Source organism: Drepanopeziza brunnea, assembly GCF_022702325.1.
Source record: "Drepanopeziza brunnea f. sp. 'multigermtubi' strain 214-2 chromosome Unknown ctg6, whole genome shotgun sequence".
Classification (NCBI taxonomy): domain Eukaryota; kingdom Fungi; phylum Ascomycota; class Leotiomycetes; order Helotiales; family Drepanopezizaceae; genus Drepanopeziza; species Drepanopeziza brunnea.
In genome coordinates this window covers 1,897,631-1,915,345 of record NW_027094069.1, presented here as the reverse complement: position 1 = coordinate 1,915,345, position 17,715 = coordinate 1,897,631, and the positions used below count along the sequence as shown (strand labels likewise).

General features: G+C 49.6%; 3 protein-coding genes across 3 annotated transcripts; 1 reads left to right on the top strand and 2 right to left on the bottom strand.

The window, feature by feature from the left end:
* Window positions 1–2,452: 2,452 nt before the first annotated feature.
* On the bottom strand, window positions 2,453–4,442 carry L3040_004374 (uncharacterized protein; the record flags this gene model as incomplete). Its single annotated transcript, XM_007288845.2, has 3 exons — window positions 2,453–3,091; window positions 4,172–4,212; window positions 4,397–4,442. 3 exons carry the CDS (start codon window positions 4,440–4,442, stop codon window positions 2,453–2,455), a joined length of 726 nt encoding a protein of 241 aa, XP_007288907.2.
* A 5,651-nt stretch (window positions 4,443–10,093) lies between these two features.
* Window positions 10,094–12,049, top strand: L3040_004373 (uncharacterized protein; the record flags this gene model as incomplete). The annotated part of the gene is made up of 1 exon (XM_007288847.2): window positions 10,094–12,049. One exon carries the CDS (start codon window positions 10,094–10,096, stop codon window positions 12,047–12,049), a length of 1,956 nt encoding a protein of 651 aa, XP_007288909.2.
* Window positions 12,050–14,355: 2,306 nt separating this feature from the next.
* On the bottom strand, window positions 14,356–16,593 carry L3040_004372 (uncharacterized protein; the record flags this gene model as incomplete). The annotated part of the gene is made up of 4 exons (XM_007288848.2): window positions 14,356–15,887; window positions 15,934–16,202; window positions 16,257–16,390; window positions 16,519–16,593. 4 exons carry the CDS (start codon window positions 16,591–16,593, stop codon window positions 14,356–14,358), a joined length of 2,010 nt encoding a protein of 669 aa, XP_007288910.1.
* Between the last annotated feature and the right edge of the window lie 1,122 nt (window positions 16,594–17,715).

Sequence of the window (17,715 nt, the reverse complement as noted above, 5' to 3'; positions counted from 1 at the left end):
TTACTTTATCGTTGCGCTGCTTTGCTTTGCTTTGCTTTGCTTTGCTTTGCTTTGCTTTATCTTGCTTTACTTTGCTTTGCTTTGCTTTGCTTTGCTTTAACTTGCTTTGCTTTACTTTGCTTTGCTTTGCTTTAATTTACTTTGCTTTGCTTTGCTTTGCTTTGCTTTGCTTTGCTTTGCTTTGCTTTGCTTTGCTTTGCTTTGCTTTGCTTTGCTTTGCTTTGCTTTATTAAAAAAAGTTCGAGAAAATGATCTTGCTTAGTTCGCGGACGCTTCGTACTTAATCGACTTTTAAATATTTACAAAAAAAAAAGGCTTTTGAATTAAACAAAATCTATTAGCTTGCATTTAAATCAATAAAGACGATGAAGATAACAAGAAAATAAATACTTATCTTCGTTTTCTTTAATAAAAATAATATTTATTAAATAAAAAGAGCTTAAGAAAGAGCTTGAAGAAGATAAATAAAAAAAACAAAAAGATTCGCCGTCGATTCGATCTATAGCATCTTTTAACTTAATTTAAAAGACACGCGGTGAAATAAAATTTTCGTAACTTAATTAGGAATGAATAACATTATTAAAAATATATATATATATATTATTGCAATGTTGTAAGCAATGTTATAAGCAATATAAGTGTCTACGTTCCTCGCGGTTTTTAGCGTTGAAGCGGGACATAATTTTTTCGCGGGACATAATTTTTTCGCCCACTTTAGGGAAGGGCCCCAAAAGTTGCGACGTCAAGGCCCACTATTACCTTATAAGAGGTCCTTGAGGTCCAAGCATTGCGTTTTGAATACCCGCTCGACGTTAATAAATATAATAACAATAACAACAACAACAACACCAACAATAACCGTACATCAAATTGGCACCACCAAAGCGAGCCAGTAAATTTTCCTCTTCTACATACTTATAATAGACTTCAAACCCACCAACCAACACATCGTAATCATCTCTATATAAAAAGATGCACCATACCAAGTCCAACATCAACCAACCAATCCACAAATCAAATTTTAAATGACAAACTGTCAATCCTCTATCATGCTAAAGCAAAGTAGTAAAAACAGTACTTTTAGATACCTTTGGACTTTATTAGTGCGTATATATATATATATATATATATAAATCAGAATTGCTATCTATCGATGTACATGCTAGAAGAGAAGCGAAGAATGCGAAAACCAGACTTCTATTCAAGCCTATGAGGAGAAGAAATACGTGCTTCACTGCCAACTTTTATCTGTTCACTAATACCTCCAGTAATATCATAGATTAAATCAATCATTTATTTCTTATCTATGGGACGTTTTTTTTTTTTTTTTTTTTTTTTTTTTTTTTTGATCAAGTCTGTACTCATCAAAGATATTCGACGCAGACAGGTAAAAAAAATCGAATTATTCAAGACCGTGTTTAATTATATCTTCGCTGTACTGTATTAGGTCATTACAAAGGAATGCATCTTTGTATAATTTTTTAATTCGCTTTTATGAAGCGTTGTTTACTAAGCATGCGAATAAAATTTTATTCTTTTTCCTTATTTATATTTGATACTTATTGTTTGATGAGCGGTATACCGTTGCTGTCCCGCCGTGGTGGTTCCGACTTGCTATAGCAAGCACGTCGGTCGGTCAGTCCTTTCGAGTTAAAGTTGAAGTAACCGACGATTACTTGTGATGGTGGCTTCCCATGGTTACTATTATTAAATTATTATTTTTATTTTTATTATATATATATATATTTTTTTTTTGTGGAAGGAAAGTGTCCCTCCCGGGTTGCTGGGTGTCCGGCGTTGGTGGTTTGGAGGGTTTCGAGGAGGGGGAGAGAGGGGAGGAGAGGAGGCGAGGAGGCGAGGAGGTGAGGTTGTAAAGAGGAGAGAGGGGAGAGGATGTACCTGATTGCTCGACTAGGCGCGCCGTATTCAACACTGCGACGAGAGTAGTTGGTGTCGGCAACGGAAAGGGAGGATTGGCGGTCATGGGTAGCTCTTTTATGTGGTGCTAGGGTTCTCTTAAGGCGGAGTAGGATAGGGGGGTTATTTTTTAACAAGAGTGGAGGATGTGAGGAATTGGGGATTGGGGATCATAGTGTTTGGCGTTGGATTTATCATCATGGTTTGATGTTTATGTGGGAGTGTGTTCACGTTCGGGCCGCGGCTGTTGGTAGATGAGGATTGTAAAAAGTCTTACGGGTTCCTAGGGGGGGAGAGAGAGAGAGAGAGAGAAGAGAGAGAGAGAGAGAGAGAGAGAGAGAGAGAGAGAGAGAGAGAGAGAGCTTGGTCACTCAACCACCCACCACTCTCCGTGACGGCGTTGAATTCGCCCAAAGAAAGTCAAGGCAGGGAAACCGACGCAGCAATCCCCAGTCTACACGCCGAACCGAACCGAAGCGAGCGGCAAGTAAGCAACGAAGCCAGTGAGACGCGTCGCAAGCAAGAGCCGCACCACCTATGCCTTCGGCCCGACCTCCTCAAAGCTCCTCACCACAACATGCTTCTCCCTCTGGGCATCGCTGAGCGCCGCATTGCCCTCCCGAACCACAACAGCACTCTGCATGCCCGCCGCCTTCGCCGCCTCGACCTCCTCCACCCGGTCGCTCAGGAACAGCCACCTCCCAATCGGCTCCGGCCTCGTCCCCGCGATCTTCTCATAGCTCGCCTTCTCCCGCTTGAGACCGGCGTTGACCGTGTCGAAGTACCCGTCGATCAAGCCTGTCAGATCCTTCTCCCCGTCCTCCTCGCGGCCGTTCGTATACTGGAAGAGGAGCTTCTGCGCGGCGACCGAGCCGGAGCTGTAGATGATGATCGGGACGCGAGAGGCGTGGCAGCGCTTGAAGAAGGGGACCACGTCCGGGAAGAGCGGGCAGGTGAGCGAGCCGGCCTGGTAGCCGGCGAGCCAGAGGTAGCCCTGCAGGTTCTTCAGGTAGGCGATCTTGACGTCCCGGGTGACGAGGTCGTGGACGTGGCTGCGGAAGTGGGCGGGAGAGGCGCGGTGTTCGGCCGGGAAGGCGTCGCGGTAGGGTGTAAAGGTGGGTGAGTCCCATGCGGTAGCTAGGACTGGGTCGAGGGCTGTGAGGGAGTAGGGCATCTAGGGAACGCGTATTGGTCAGCATGTTTAGCGGACATGACTAAGAAGCGACGCGTAAGGACGAGTAAGGTTTGTTGACATGTCGAAGAAGGTCAATTGATAGGAAGAAGCAGGGCAATGTCTTTTGAAGAGACAGCGGGTGGCGCATGCAAAGACAATTAAGACTGTAAGACTGTGTGTTCTGAAAGTAAGTACCAGTGGTGATGTACCCACGAGACTTTAGGCAATTCTAGCTCGAATTCTTAATGGCCATGCCCCAGCCATGATCCGTGGCTACGAGCATGGCCAACGAGGCGAATGTTGAGTTTCCCAATCGTGACATACAAATTGGAAAATTGCGTGGCCGTTGTCTCCCCTTGATAGTGACACCAAGCGCGTCGTCGATACGAACCTTCCGCGAGTCATCACTTCTCCTGCACTGTCGCGGATGAGAAAAGGGGTTGCGATCGATAGGTTCAATTGACCGAACGGAGTATAACACTCCTGCAGGAGAAAAGAATGCAACCAACCGCGTGGCGAGTGCATATGCCGAAGTATCTCGGCAGGTCTCGTGCCACCTCGTTGACCCGGACATCCCGCACAGCAGAAGCAGAGACGTCAACAAACAACGCACGGCAGAGAGAGACGGGAGACACAGCGTACGAAAGTCACGATGCACCCCGGATCTGAGACCCGGTTCAGTCGCTACAACTAAGAAAAGATAATCAAGAGCGGCAGATGCAAAGAATTTCGCGCACGAATTAATGGCCTGGGCAACGCAACACTTGTGCGTAATGCCGTGCGGTGCTGTGCTGTGATGCGTGCCAGCTGACCCCGAATTAAGGACATCCCCTTTGCTTGTTTATCGGCGTCGCCTGCAGCACACCGTCTGAGGAGGTCAGGTGACCATCGTGAGATTTCGAATTCATAAAGGGATGGTTGTTGGCTAAAAAGCGGATCCCGTGACACAACGAGACACCACTAAATGCCCACTGGAAACCAAAATTGAAATTGAAAATTGAAAGCCAGGACAGAAAGGGGAAAGCGAGAGAAGGATGCCGAATGGAGGAGAGCACGTTGAACAGAGGAAGACGAGCTTACCAAGACCTCCTTCACGAACGAGATCGGACAGACCGTTCCCTCTAGTAAAACCCCATCAAGTCAGCCCTGCTCTCCCTTCCAACTTTGACCTCTCCCTTGAAGCCGAGTCTGAGTCTGGAGCATTCCAAATGGAAAGGGCCAGGCCAGGCCAGGCCAGGCACACACTGCTGGCCAGCCTCATCAGACCCAGCCACTACTGGGGCGCAGGCAAATGAATCATCCTACCGATATCCAGCAGCGCAACATCGAAATCCAGAGCACCAGCAGCCATTGCCGACATGTGCGATATCCCGCGCTGCCGTAATTTCTTGAGCCGTCGCAGATGTCAAAGCAAAGCTCGCTCAGGCCTAAGCTGAAGCTGATCAAGAAGACCGACGACTGTCAAACGATGATGGCCGGGTGTGAAGAGAAATCTCGTCAAGAGGGGTGGAAGAAGGTGTCTGGTTCGTTCGCAACGTCGCCACGGGTTTGTTTTGTTTATGGACTAAGTAGGTAAGTAGCGAGTAGCCAGTGAGGAATAGCCGGGGGGGGGAGGGATCGGGATGGGGGATGGGAATGCAAGCTACGGGTTTGCATGCACGCGGCAGCAACTCTGGTACAGTATTGTTGTTGTGGGTCTGGTCTGGCCTGGGTCTAGATTGGAATGGAATGGAATGCAAGTCGGGAAGTTACAGTAGCTAGGTGGAAAGCCTGTCAGGACTCACAACGTGGTTGTGCTGTGCTTGTATCATGCACAACTCGTCGGGGAACAAGTGGCAAAAATCTTCTTCATCATATCAGAATAGAGACTCCATAAAATCCGTGCAGATTTTTTTCTCGATTTTTTCTCAGATTGTGATGGCGGTGAGAGTTAAGCAATCCATTTTCTCTCTTTGCATACTATGCGGAGGATAGTTATTTGCATTCTCGGGAGGATGGCCGGGAGATCCACTCCGATGCCGATGCGGTGGACTTGCATTGCATGGCGTACGGAGTAGCATAGTACCGGTAACATACTACTAATAACCATAAGTAGTAGTAACAACACGGACTAATATAACAATAATAGTACCTAGTCCGTACACAAACACGCCCGTCGGCCCCGCTCGGGAGGCCCTTTTCTCGACATGCTAAATAAAAAACCCCGACCGGTTTCGATTATGGAGATGCGTCTTGGGAAAAGTGGGACGATCAATTACGGGCAGAGAGGTAGAGTTTTTTTGTTTGTTTTGTTTGTTTTTATGTTTTTTTTGTTTTTTTGTTTTTATGTTTTTTGTTTTGTTTCTTTTTCGCTGTTGCCATTTCTTCGTCTCAGCTGGGTGGAACGCTCTCGCTAATAGTGAGCATCACCATCGTACCAAGTAGGAAGAAGCGATGATCCCAGACCTCAGTGGGATATTTTCGAATTCGAAAGTGTTCCATTCAACCACCCCCACCAGCAATGCCTCGGATAGAATCGAGGGGCCAGTATGTAAATAGTTGTACCGGTACAAGTAAGATAAGAATAAGATTTCCAAAAATTCCAGATGCCCAAGCGGAAATAATGGCTTCAGGAACTGCATCCGGACCACGGCTGGTAAGTAGTGGAGAAGCGGATATCTTTCTCTTCGTCCCTAGCTGCATCCTTCCCGTGATCTTGGATCCGGACTATCGATAACCTGGGCCCGTCCGGGTCCGGGTCCGGGCGCGCGCGCGCGTGCAGCTCTACTGTACGTACTGCAGAGACGGAGCAGAGGCGGGATGGGAAGCCTTGCAAGTTGCGGTATGGTACTTGGTGGTGGCAGGCTATTTGAGGCTCGAACTTGGACCATATCTGTCTGTATTATCATACAATCACGGTATTATTGATTGATTGTATTTCGAGGCCTCCAAGCTCAGGGATTGATTGCAGAGGTTTGCCGGAGTCAAGACTTTGTGCCCACTCACCGCTAGGGCTGCCGTCTCGCCTACAGCGTACAGCGTACAGCGCAGAACGGACTCGGTCTTTCCCATGAGTCTGAACCACCACGCGAAATTGCGATTCTGCAGCCAGGCTTGTCGTCAGTGCGAGATGGGCGGGGCCCTCGAAACCGCCTCTCCAATTTCCTTTGTCTGCTCTATTTTTGCTTTAGATTTGAGTCGACAATAGCTCTTCTGTAGGTTATGTTTGACGTTGAATATCTGTAAACTCAGTGCTTCCGTGGCTCAGACTTGGGGAAAACCCGAGTATCACGATAACGGGCGTCGGTTTTGGTCGTGTTGCCGCGGACGAAGTCCCGCCGCCAGCTCAAGGTTACAAGTGACATGTCATATTATTAGACGCAGATCTATGCTCCGTATAGGAAGGAGTACCAGAAGGTACATCGATGGTCAAGCCGAGGTGTGAGCTGACGAGGTAAAATACTGGCACAGGCACCGAACTTGCGAGGACGACAGCGAGCGCATCGGGGTTCTCCCTCGCAAGAACGCTCCTCGCCAGAGCGACCAGGTGATTCTGTAACTTTGGAAAGCGGCAGATGTTGCTGGGCGCGGCAGAAGAATTCGGATTGAAAGTCATGTTTGGAGAGATGCACGATTGGATGAGATTTGACGCTGCGGGCCTCGGAGACGCCGCAGATGATATACGTGTGTGTACCGGTATGTGTGTGTGTGTGTGTGTCGGGAACTTGCATTTATTGGGACGTCAGGAATGCAGCGGTATGAAAGGCGCCTACTCCAGAGGCTGTACGCAGAACAAAACTTTTGGGTCTGGTCTGGCTGATAGAGACCGCTGGGGACGTTTCAGGAGCCCCATCTTCCCAACCTATCAAGCCGACCGTACGTACCTTTCCCTCTCCCGACGTCAACGTCAACTCATGCTCGAATGCGTACCTGGGGTGCGTCTGTCCACACTGCATCGCTGCAAATGGAAAGTCTGTCGTTCCTAAAGGATCCAGAGGAATGCGTAGTAAGTGGGCGAGTGGGTCGTGGGTTTAAGATTCGGCCTGTGGCTGCGAGGTTTTGGCAGGGCGGGTCAGAAGGTAGGGAGGTAGGGAGGTAGGGAGGTAGGGAGTAGAGTGAGTACAGATGAAGTTTCTCTGGCGGGACGATGGGGGAGATCCACGGTTGATACAGTGCGGGTGTTTCAAGGTAACGGGCGCTTCGAATTTTCGTATAATCGAGCGTATTATTGTATCATTCTTTCGTCATGGAAGGGAATTTTTGATCAAGCCAACAACTCCTTGCCGGGCAACGCGGGGGTGCAGGTATGGTGGTGTGGTGGTGCGGTGGTGTGGTGGTGGTGTGCTGGGTGCTTGCTGGGTGCCTGCTGGCCCCCAAAAAGTATGCGAAAGTGCCCAGCCCAGGCGTGCTGCGGGAGACTTGACTTTCGAGGAATGCGAGAGAGTTACTATTGTGAGCTGTTGGACCTGATGTAGGTAATGTGATAACTGATGATGATGATGATGATGATGATGGTGGTGGTGGTGATAGTGATGGTGATGAGGTTTTGGTGCGAGCTGCTGTCGTGGCCGCCAAAGAATGACTGATGGCTAGAGGAGTCACGTCGAGCATCGTGACATTTCTGCTGCGGTCGTTGATGACATGATCACGGGTCTGGCTAGGACAATGGATAAGTACTACCTACTACCGTACTACTACTACTACTACTACTACTACTACTACTACTACTACTACTACCGGTACTACTACTAGATGGCTTCAGCCTTCGAGGTCACACGACCCCGCTTACGATGTTTTGAATGAACGAGTTGGGGCAGCGTCTAAGCCAGGGCCGCCGGCCGCTGAAGTCAGCGGCGGCAAGGAGGGCGGCTCACGATTGTCAAGACTGAAGTGCTATGGTCGGTACTCGTTGCTTTGCCAATAGCTTCTGCGTATACAGAGTACGGAAAAGCGATACAACAGAGCATCTACCATCCTATCTATAGTATCAGAACTCGAGGGAAGTTGGATGGAGGGATGGAGGGATGGAGGGATGGAACATGGACGGATAGAGGTGTCTCTACAGTAAATTGACAGAATCCATCCTCAGGACCTCAACTCGAGCTTGATTTTTACTAGAAGTACTAAGTATATACTTCGTCCTTCACTACTTCGACGGAGCAACGTACTTCTACTGTACCTAGTTGTGTTGTAGTAGATGGCGCAAGCCTACTGGCCAAGAAAGCATATCTGGCACGGACTTTCCTATGCAGCTGTTTTCCTGGAAGTCGATAGAATCACCGAAAAGCAGCGTTCCACGCCTGAACTCGCATATGGGTCGAGCCACGGGTTGGACGACGATGGACGACGATCGACGATGGGCGACGATAGGGGGGGGCTGACTGGGCTTCGAGGGCGGTGCCGCTTTAAGACAGGCGGGGATGCTACACCGTTCTGCTCATAAATCAAGTCTGTCCGGGCCCTGCCCTGTCCTGACACCAATCCAAATAAGGCATAGCGGTCACTAGTTCGAAGGGTGGGTCGGGTGGGTCGGACCATCCCCTGTCTGCCGTGTTGACTAGGTTGGCTAGGTTGGCTAGGTTGACTAGGTTGACTACGGTGACTACGGTGACTAACAGTCGTACGTATCCTGCCCATTCCATCCCATCCGTCCTCGTCAGTACTTCTAAAACAACTGCGTACTGATAGACTACAACCTCATCGGAGTCCCGTTTCCTTTTCCCTCGTTCCTTCTAAGCTCCTCTCCCTCTCTCCCTCTCCATCTCTCTCTCTCTCTCTCTCTCTCTCCCTCTCACCTACGATACGATACGATACGACCAACTAATCCCTCTACCTACCTACCTACCTCACCTACGCTTCACTACCACCATCACCACCACCACCACCACCACCACCACAACAACAACAACCACCATCTCATCTGCAGTCCATCAACGAGCTCGCCCGGACCCTCGCATCTCTGCATTATCCGCCCACTTGTTCTGAGCAACAGCACTCCTCCATTCACCGTGCAATCGACCAAACCAGAAGCTGTGGCTTTGTGTGCAGCGGGTGTTGCCCTAACTAGAACAAAGACCGCCCATTAATACCAAACACCTGTCGACTTGACACCCTCACTCCATCTTGCTCTCCAACCTACGATATCTACCTCAGTTGTCCCCAGCGGAGAAGGCAGACGAAGAGCCAGCTCTTCGACTACCTGTTCCCTCAACCTACGACAACCAACACATGATTTCAACGACAGAGCCCGAGATTGTCTCCAGATAGACTTCTGCCTTCCTCGAATTCCAATCTGACAATCTCTATCCATTTCGAGTCCTCCTTATATCCATCCGCTCGGACGTCAATACCCTTCCATCGAGCCATCACCCCTCTCACGATAATCACCTTGACACCGGACACTCGACTTTCCGTCGGTTGTGCTGCCTAGTCATCGAGTCGATCTGGCACTCCATCGAATATACACTTCCACCCTCGACCTTCCTACCACAACACAAACACACTCTGGCAGTACGTTTGCTCGTACTGCTACCTGCGACTAGCTTTATTCCTCAGACACTCGTTCTTTACACATCTTTGGCTCTCATGTTAGCATAACGACTTTCTCATTTCTTATCGGACTCTAGTCCACCTGTTACGACCACCAGCCCAATTTCCTTTGTAAGCGATTCGAATACCCATCAATGAGCCTCTGACCCGTACGACCCCAACAAGGAGTTCTCCACACCAGTTATCTATTTTATCGGCGGTTGAATACATCTATATAAGCGTCACTTGTCTGTGTACTCGCTTCCGCCTTCCCCCCTCGGCTCTTCGACACCTGCTCTGGAGCCCAGCTCCTTGTGCCAACAACTTTGTTTAAATAAGACAGAAGCATCTTCCTACCTGTGCTGCTCGGTGGCACTCGCCTAGGGACAAAAGACGTTGCCGTTGTAAGAGTATTCACGCTGTTGCTATCCTCGACTTAATTTTCCGATCTACCAATCTACGTCACCCCCTCGCCAGATCCATACTTCGTTCGCCATGGAGTGCCTCCGGGAGTCTTTCTACGATGGAGTTGTACTTGATGGACGGTTCAAGACAGTATCTCCTCTCAACCATGGATCTTTCGGCATGGTCTTTATGGCCGAGGATCTGACCAACAATGAGAAGGTTGCTATCAAGTGCCTCACCAAGAAATCTGCAATCCTCGATGGAGATTACTCCTTTGCTGTGGATGAGCAGTCGGAGGAGCTGGCCTGCCACGCACGACTAGGCAACCATCCCAACATTGTGAACATGATTCACTCTTTCGAGACCGAAGCACATATCTACATCGTCCTCGAGTTCTGCTCCCGAGGTGACCTTTACGAGGCCATCAGAACCGGAACCGGCCCATTGGAAACCGAGCACGTCCGCAGATTCATGCTCCAGCTTGTCGATGCTGTTGATTACATTCACGCCAAGGGCATGTATCACCGAGACATCAAGCCAGAAAACATCTTCCTCACACAAGCCGGGGAGATGAAGCTCGGTGACTTTGGACTCGCTACGACAGAGAAGTGGACTTTCGAAACGACTGTTGGCAGTGACCGATACATGTCGCCAGAACAGTATGATTCCGCTGGAGCAGGGTACGCACCGGAGAAAGCCGATATCTGGGCCATTGGTATCTGTCTGTTGAACATTCTCTTCTCTCGAAACCCATTCACCACTCCCACGGAGTCCGATCCATTGTTCCTCGACTTTACTCGTGACAAGCAATCTCTTTTCGATGTCTTCCCAACAATGTCCATGGACACCTTCGAGGTAATTACCCAGTGCATGAGCTTAGATCCTCGCAAGCGTTCCTTGACAGGAGCCCGTGAGGCCCTCGAGCGCCTGGTCAGCTTCACCACCTTCGACGAGTCATTGGATGATTTCTGCATGGCCGAGAGAAGGGGCATCGCCAGCGCCAACCGTGAACCCCTCCGCACTCCATCTATCCAGAGCCCTCACGTCGACAATGGATCTTTCCCGTGGGCCAAGGCTCTGCAGGCAAGTCCACCCCACCAATTCCGCCAACTGTCAGTCATTGCGGACGACGAGAGCTACTCTGAGGATCTTTTCCCGAACCCGGAAGATCACAACAAAGGTTGGTTCCCCGCTGGGCAACAAACCCCATCCATGGCCTCCGTGTTGGACTCGACTCTCGGAGCTTCGATGAAGTCAATGGCCATCAGACCCCCCATGAAGTCAGGTCCACCTAAGGCTAGCCTCACTCCCATTTCGGGGTCCCTGCCTATCACCATGTCGAAGCCCGTGCCTTTGCCTTCCCTAGCTTCCGTCTTCGGCAAGAAGAACGAGGTCGCGTCCAAGAGTTGGAGCGATCTCTGGGACGAGGAGGAGGAGGAGGAGGAAGCCGACAGGCAACTCAAGGCTCGCCAAATGCAGAACTCGAGAACCTGGAGCCACGAAAGCAAGCACGAAGAAGATGTCAAGAATGCTCGCGAACCTCTGGAGCCAAAGAACTCTTCATCTGTAAATATTTCAAAGTTGAGCCACGATGCGCGTCTGGCTGCCGTGAACGATATTGATGGAGACCTCGTTGCGGATGGATTCTTCTTTCACGATGCCCCCGAGAAAGAGGAGGTCATCCCAGCGTCCTCTCCTCCTAGATATTCACCACCACCTAAGCGAGCTACCAGCGACAAGTGGTCGAAGTTGGGAGAGCGCAGGCGAGCACTCAATGGTACCTCGGACTCGGAGAAACCCCGGGTGCTGTGGAACCCTCATGAGCGGGTTGGACATGTGGGATTGGGCCTCTCTGGATTTAGAGCCGGCGTTGGAGTTTGGGAGAATAGACTGAACATGGTCGTCAAGGATATGAGCGCCAAACCCAAAAGCAAGGGGTGCCCTTGGGCGAAGGAGCGCGCGCGTGACCCTCAAGGATATAACCGCCATGGTGACCAGATTCCGGATTTGGAATGGGCTGGGGGTTACAATGACCTCCATTTATGAGTGGGTTGAAGGTCTCTCTACCTTCTATCGTAGCTTCTAGGCATCATCTCGGGGCTCTGTACTGGTTATGGCGTATCATCAATCTTGATGGATGTCACGGTCTGGATGGGGTACGGGGATATTGTCTTCAAGCTCGCTTCTCTGTGTATTAGATATCTCCGGACTTGAAAATACCAGACAACTACCCACTCTACATTTGACTCTCGTTCCTACCCGCCCAGTGAAAACTCCATTTCGAGTTAGTATTCCTGCTGACATGTAGCTGTACAGTCAGTCGGTGGATGGGTCACTGCGTTGTCTGCTTCAAGCCTTTTCCGGTTCATTGACTTTTACCCCTGAGTCAGTCAGATGACTGCAAAGACGGGTTCAGCAGCCGCAGCAACAAACAAGCTCGCACCTTTCTTTCTAGTTCTAGCATACGGACGGCATACGGTACGAATACTGGCACCAAGAAACAACCCGAACGACCTCACATCCTTCCTTCTTTCTGTCCCCTTTACTCCTCCTCCTCCTCCTCCTCTCCTATTTCTCTTCTCCCATGGCAGATAGATCAACGAACGAATGAAGGGAGGGAGGGGGGAATTGGTCACAGCACAGAGTAGCGGTAGTAGGTGATCCATCGATCTTTTTATCTTTTTTTTTTTCTTTTTTTCTTCTTTTCTTCTTTTTTTTCTTTTTTCTTTTTTCTTTTTCCTTTCTTTTTTTTTTTTTTTTTTTTTTTTTTTTTTGAGGGTAAGGAGGAGGGGGAGGGATGAGGGCTTGGATATATACCTATCCAGTTAAAGATCGATGTTCGAAGATTCGAAGCTTAGGTGTAAAGGATGTTTGTTTTGTTTGGTCAAGTTCATCCATCTACCTAATGGCAGAGGTATGTATGTGTGTATGTGTGTGTGTCTAGAGGGGAGGGAACCTGTGGCTCGTTGGGTTATAGAGGAGGGCTTCGCATCCCGACTCTGCTTTAGCGCTGGAGGACGGACTTGCGGGAGTGAATGAAGAAGGGGCCAGGGCTGTGGCTGGCAGGTTCACGAGATCTTTCGATTCGGGTTTGGGTTTTGGGTTTGGGGTTTTTGGGTTTGGGGAAGGGGTTGGGGGGGGGGGGGGATATGGGGGGGGGATAGGGGGATGAACGATTGCGGGTATATGCCGATGGAGGTACGAAGAAGGTGGTGTGGATGGGTGCAGCTGGATGCGGCGGTGTGTTGTTGTCGTCTTGGGGTCTGGTGGATGGAGGGTAGATGGGTTGTTGGACTGTTGGACTGTTGGACTGTTGGACTGTTGGACTGCTGGTCTGTTTGCTCGTTTGTTCGTTTATTTGTTTGTTTGTTTGTTTATTTGTTTACCTTTCCTTCCTTCCTTCCTTCCTTCCTCCCTTCTTGAAGCGAGGAACGAGCGAGCGAACGAATAAACGGACGGACGGACGTCGCTAGCGCACAAAGACTACCCCCAAATTACAAGGCTTGCTGGGATTCGTAAGGTGGAAGGGCCCGCCGAGACGTAACGCAACACACACCATCCACCATCATTCACGAAGATAAAAATCTCCCGGGTAGAGGGACCGGACAAAGACCAGTCAGTCAGCCGGTCCCCGCAAAACCTGAAACCCCCGCGAGCAGAGAACCTCCTCTCCCTCTCCCCTCTTATGGTTCAGCGTGCATCTGAAGATGGAGAAAACCTCGCTCGGAAGATTTCCACTCATTTATCCGTCTTTGATACAGATGGAAGTTTACATTTTACACTAGTGACTCGTGGCCTACTTCATCTGAGTTGCGCCTCAGCTGGTCTTGCAGATACGGACGCCTCAGACGCGTAGGTGCCACTCGAGTCCGCGCGTCCTTGAGAAGAGAGCAGGAGCAGAAGATTTCGTGGAGAGAGAGCACGCCCAGTCCTGTCTTGGAAAGCTTACAGAGAGACATGTTGAGGAAGAATACCCAAGATGAGGATTTGGTCAATAAGAGCGACCGAGGGCTATCCCGGCGTCTGCGCCAGCGCATCCGCCCACATATCAATGCTGTATATAACGCGATACATAATGCGGCAACAATATAGCTCCTGGCTCTTGTGACCACCACCATAGCGCGCAAACGATAACGCGGAGAAGGGTTTCTTGATAGCGAAACCCATCTCGGTGTTATTTGTACCCAGAGACGCCTAGATCCATCAGAACACCCCAGACCATCAATATTACACCCAAAATCTATACTGCCCTCAGCTTCTTACTTTCCTTCTTTCCTTCCTTTTTTTTTTTTTTTTTTTCTTCTTGTTTTTTTTTCCCTTCCTTTTCTCATTTGCTTGTCAGTCAAAATAGCTCAATAGAAACCAAACTCGAACGGCCCCCCATCCCCTCCCGCAAGACTCTCAATCCTGCGTATGAATTCTTCCAAGCTCTCCTTTTCCTCTGAAACCCTTGCACTAGTGATCTGCGGCTGCCGCATCGTGTGATCCGGTATATACGGGACGGTAATCATGTGATTCCTCCCGTTCGAAACCGCACCTCGACCCCTGGCATCCCAAACCACCCTACGAGCTTGCTCCCACGCCGTTCTACAACTCTCATACATCCCTTCGACCTTGGGACTCTTCCCCTGCAGCGAGAGCAGGCCCAGCAGACTCAGCAAGGGCTCGATGAGCTGCAGATCGGATTGTGCCGTATAGCTTAGTGGATCAGAGCGAACGTTGGCGAGGAGCGTTGTGGTCGCTGACACAAAGATATGCAGAAGGACCCAGATGCAGGCATATTCTCCTTGTGGGGTGATCAGAAGCAGCTTCAGAGATTTCCTCGCTTCTTCGATACAAGTGATCGATGGCGGAGGTGGCCATGTTACATTTGGATCCGTTGGCGCTTCCATCATCTCCTGCCATTGATTGACTGGCGTGGCGAACCGATGGACAGCAATCAGCGTATGGAAATACGTTAAGCGTAAGATCACCGAGTGCAGGACAGGGGAGATGTCTTTCATGGCTGAGCTCGCCTCCTTGTTGTATTCTTGCTGGTACTCGATCGGTACACTGAGCTTCCAGTTCTCGAGCGCCGCTGTCAAATCCCGAACAGCGTTTACTCTCTCGGCGACGGATTGCCGGCTCGCTTTGGCTGAAAGTAGTCGCTTGTAGACCATGCTCTGGATCAGAGCGAGCTGAATTCGCAAACGGAAGAAGTTGTGTTGGTGGGGTCCAATCTCGGAGAAATTGCAGTAGTCTGGGAGATCAACGTCCATATCGTCGTCGTCTTGTGCAGGCGGCTCGTTGTTGCGCAGAGCACCTTCTTTGTCCATGGCGTAGGCGATCCAGAACACTCGTTTTCGTTCCTCGATCTCGGCTGCGCTCATGTTGGGGTCCACGTTCCGGCGGTGCAGGCCCAATTGCTGAGCCATCTTCACAGCGGCAGTGTTGAGGAACGAGTAAGGCGCTGGATTTGGTGTTCCTTGTATGACAATTGCCAGACTGAGGAGAGCTTGTACGGACGTTATAGAAGGCGGCATCAGTGTAAGCTGATTCACAACGCCCAAGGCATTGCGAAAATAGCCCCAAGCTTCATTGTCTTCGGCTACTTGGACGCTGTTGCGAATGCCGAAGCGATGACCTAATGTCAAAACACTATTCAAGCAGGCCCAGAAGCCGGGGTCTCTGATGCTAGTGTCCAGGTCGTCAAGTCTTTGTATGAAAAAATCCTCATTAAAGAGAGGAAAGGCGGAGTTGAAGCAATGAAGGGAGGTTTTGATGAGGGTTATGGCTTCATGTCTGGGCGGGAGGTTCTTGAATATACGACGCGTAAACATGTCGCCGGCAGCGCTAAGGTCCCAGGTGGGCATGATCTTTAGACCTGGGTCTGACGAGATCGGTGCTAAATCTGATTAGCTGGTGCAGGGGCCGTGGTCGATGGAACCTACCATTCGGGCAGTTCATGTTCATGTCGAAGTTTGGTGATAGAGAATTCATCCAAGGCATACCAGAAGCCAAATCTGTTGGCAGGTCCTGATACAATAGGTTCATGAAAGACGTAGAGCCGAGTTCGTCAGTCATCACTGGCACGGTAGCAGGTTCCCTCCGTGGTCTTTCATGCTCGAAACTGGGAGTTTGTTGAAGTTGCTCCGTAGCACGCTTTAAGCTCTCTTCCACACTCTTCAACTTCCTCTCGAGTTCTTCAACACGTTTGTGCCTAGCAAAATCAGCATTTGGCCCCTACTAAGCGAGGTAGGTCATGACTACCTACCCAGCTGGCCTTCTCGCAGCACGTTTTGTGCTGATGGGTGTGAAGTGACAGTGTGTTTTGTATTTAAGGCATTGTACACAGGTGTGATCTTTGGGTTCACATCTGATCTTTTTCTTGCGGCACATATCACAGGCCTAGGTTATCAGCCTCGGCCCAGCGAGTATAGCATAGAGAGAGAGGTGCCAGGCCAGGCTAGTACTCAGGAGGGGGATCATGGCCGTGATGGTTGTAGTAACAACAAGTAAGCATCCGAAGTACGTACCTTGATCACGAGTGAGACAGAGACACTGCTGGAGTTACTCCCCGCTCCGGTGCTATCAGGCGAATGCTCGGACATTTTAGCGAAGTCAAACGACAGTGAACTGGAAGGGGTTCCAGTTCGTGCTGGCTGATGGACGAGTGGATTTGGATGGGTACGCTATGATTTGCTATAGGGAGGATGGCCTCTTCGCCCTGAAATACTCAGGTTCGTCGTCAGGGAATGTCGGGGAGTGGTTTCGGAATATTTGGTCGGTTCAGTAAGGTTTGGCAACTCGGCAATTTGGCAATGGGCTTGGTATTGGTATTGGTATTGGCCTCGAGCAATAACGTGTCCTCTTTTTCAAGATGTGAAGTAAGGTGAAGTGATGAATGACTACTTCCCGTGCCTGTAGCGCAGTGCTGACTTATCTCATGATTGAAATTTGAGCCTCCATCTTTTGTTAGAGAATATATTGGAACGGCGGTCAGGCATGACCAACACCCATGTGACAATATATCCGTCCGGACTTTACGAAGCCTCCGAAACTACCTAGCCAAGAAGGTAATTTACAATATACAACGTACACAGCACATAAACCATAACAGCCTCCTCCTATTTATGACGTATCCACACTCGTCCGGTTAAGTGCGCAAGTTATCAGGCTGCGTTACAAGGACTTCAATTTTGGGTGGTGGTGTGTAGCTGAGATACGTTTGCGACATTCTCAACGAGGTCTATTACCTGGCGGCCCTTCGCAAGCTCCGGGCTATACGGGGTCGTTTCGTCCAACTCCTGTTTGTAAAAACCGGCTTTAACTCGGTATTTTAAGAGCTCCAGTTTGTAAAGTACGGTCTAAGTATGAAAACTGATATAATCTGAAAAAACGTTTGGTCAAGAAATTGATCGATCTTGAAAAGGATTTTGACCCGTATTTCTCGCGATCTCGGTACGTCATTTGAACTTTTGATTATCGATAAGAAGAAAAGTGGTAAAAGTGGACTACATGGTTTTGGGCTAGGTACTGCAAGACGCGTACAAACCGAAAAACTCAACTTCAAAACAATCTCTTGAGGTGACTGTGCAGTTTTTACGGATTTGTATGGGGTGGCGGGCGAATCAATTTTCAAAAACCGGTTTTTGAAGTCAGTTTTTGCGTTTGACCAAACACCAAACTTTGGCCAGTTTTTAAAATCTGGCTCTGGACCAAACGACCTTAAA